Source organism: Candida orthopsilosis (assembly GCF_000315875.1).
Source record: "Candida orthopsilosis Co 90-125, chromosome 5 draft sequence".
NCBI lineage: Eukaryota > Fungi > Ascomycota > Pichiomycetes > Serinales > Debaryomycetaceae > Lodderomyces > Lodderomyces orthopsilosis.
In genome coordinates, this window is record NC_018298.1 from 1,025,824 (window position 1) to 1,028,104 (window position 2,281).

Sequence of the window (2,281 nt, forward strand, 5' to 3'; positions counted from 1 at the left end):
TTTACCTAAAGCTTCCAATGGATGTTTTGGTTTTGGAGCCGATGGAGCTGGTTCATCAGCAGCAGCGGCTTTTGGAGCAGCTTCTTTCTTAGCTGGAGCGGCGGCAGAAGCAGGGGCTTTTTCCTTCTTTTCCTTCTTTGGTGGAGTGAAAGCCAATGGTGGATCAGCTGGCTTGTATGAACCCAATCTACCTTCCCAGAATGGAGCCTTAGAAACAGTATTGAACCATCTAGCAACATGAGGGAATCTCTTCAAGAATGGAGCACCAACAATAGTTGATAAACCAAAAGTTAAAGCAGCAGCAACAAACAAATCAGCATAGGTTAATCTTTCACCAACCAAATAAGTGAAATCAGACAATCTAGTTTCCAAGATCTTACCCAAGATATCCAATTTAGCCAAATTTTCATCACTGATCTTTTTGTTGAATGGCAATTTACCAATGGCCATCTTGAATCCAGGAGCAACAGTATCAATCCATTCTTGATTAAACAATGAAACATATTTAATAATAGCAGCATATTGTTGACCATTCTTGCCCAACAAACCACCCAATTTTTCTTTTGGAACCAATGAGAAGAAGTAACTGGCAATAGCAATTGTTTCAGTTAAGGCGTATCCTTTTGAGCCAATGAAGGCTGGGGTTTTACCTAATGGGAATTTGGCATTGTAAGCAGCATCTTTTTCAGTGGTGATTTTAACATCTAATTTGTAGTGTTTGACAATATCTTCCAAGACAAACGATCTTGGGGATTGATCCATAACATATAAAGTACCTTGTGACATGATTGATAGTGAGATTTACTTCAATTGAGGTTGAAATGCTGAATTAGAAAGTAACACCATTTTATGAAAAAATTTTTTTTTTGAGATGAATATTGGTACACGTTTTTCTATTGTGTAGAATCCTTTTGGGTTTGTTTTTTGCACCCAAAAGAAACAAAAGAAACAAAAGAACAAAAGAACAAAAGAACAAAAGAACAAAAGAACAAAAGAACACAAGAACTAAAGACAATACTTAAAAGCACGATACAAAACTACGTAAATAACCACACTAGTATTTCACAGTTGTGGTACTACACACGTTGTAACATATTGAGGGTTGAGAAGGTATATGTATTGAAGTTGTGTTGTGTCATCCGTAGGGACACGCCGAACCATCTGAATTGTTTTTTTGATACAGCGTTTTCCCATAGCTCAAATGGTCCGTGGCCATAGATTTTTGCCTTTATTCGTGATAACTCCTTCTTCAAAACCTCAACTACTTTGCGGTCCATTCCAACACTTCCTTGATAGCCACCGGCGCCGGCTCCATAGTCATGAATCAACCACTTGTACTTCGGATCCACTTCAATTCTAACCCCGTCTTCTCTAAATGGTCTGACACCTACGTTAACTCTTTTGACCTCAATTTTTGTGGAATTGTTTTTGAACTTTGGGTCGACCAACTCAGGAACATACTTAGTTGCTCTTCTTACTAACCTAGCTGTGAACTCTTTGTCTTCTTCAGTGGATTCGTCTCCAGGTCTGAAGCATCCACCAATGATTGATCCACCATCTCGTCTAGGCATTACATAGAGCATCTCATCGGGTAGTCCAGGGAATCCTTGAACTACAACAGCTGATCTGGCATTGTTTTTTACTAAAAGTGTCTGACCTTTGACGGGGAAATTCTCCTTTTTGTCCTCCACTCCTTGTATTTTAGTAGCTCCTAATCCAGTTGCATTAATAACATAATCAGGATAGTTTGTGATAGCTCTTGCCTCTTTGATGCTTTCTATGAGAGGGATCTTCTTGAATGTGTTTCCCAATTCTTTATTCTGTTGAACCAAGTACGAAAGGTAAATTGGCACGGTGATGACAACACCTTTGAAGGATGTACCGAATGAGATGTCATCAAATGGGATCTTGTCCTCTTCAAGTACTTTGAACCCTTGAACGAAGTCCTTGTACCAGGGAATGAAGCTTTGAAAATTACCTTTAGCGATAGTTACATCATACTTTGTGTGGTATGTCGTATTGTCAACGATCCAGATACCTGCTCTTGGATCATCAACAGCTAAACGCATAAACTTCTCATATCCTGGCTGATCTATTTTCTGTAGTTTGGAATCTTGGCCCGTTGCAAATGACTGCCAGTTAGCACCAGCCCGTGGAGAAGTGTAAGAATGAGCAAGATCACCAGGGAAGTGGCGCGCCGCAATTGTGATTTCCAAACTTGGGTTCCATTTTTTAAGCTCAATGGCCGTAGTTAGGCCAACAACGCCTGCTCCTAATACAG

General features: G+C 39.8%; 2 protein-coding genes across 2 annotated transcripts; both read right to left on the reverse strand. All coding sequences in view use genetic code 12, as the record gives it.

The window, feature by feature from the left end:
* CORT_0E04620 (Cam1-1 translation elongation factor) lies at positions 1 to 786 on the reverse strand (the record flags this gene model as incomplete). Its single annotated transcript, XM_003870128.2, has 1 exon — positions 1 to 786. A coding segment is annotated over one exon (786 nt), but the record flags the coding sequence as incomplete, so codon positions are not given.
* Positions 787 to 1,076: 290 nt separating this feature from the next.
* CORT_0E04630 (hypothetical protein) lies at positions 1,077 to 2,281 on the reverse strand (the record flags this gene model as incomplete). Its single annotated transcript, XM_003870129.2, has 1 exon — positions 1,077 to 2,281. A coding segment is annotated over one exon (1,205 nt), but the record flags the coding sequence as incomplete, so codon positions are not given.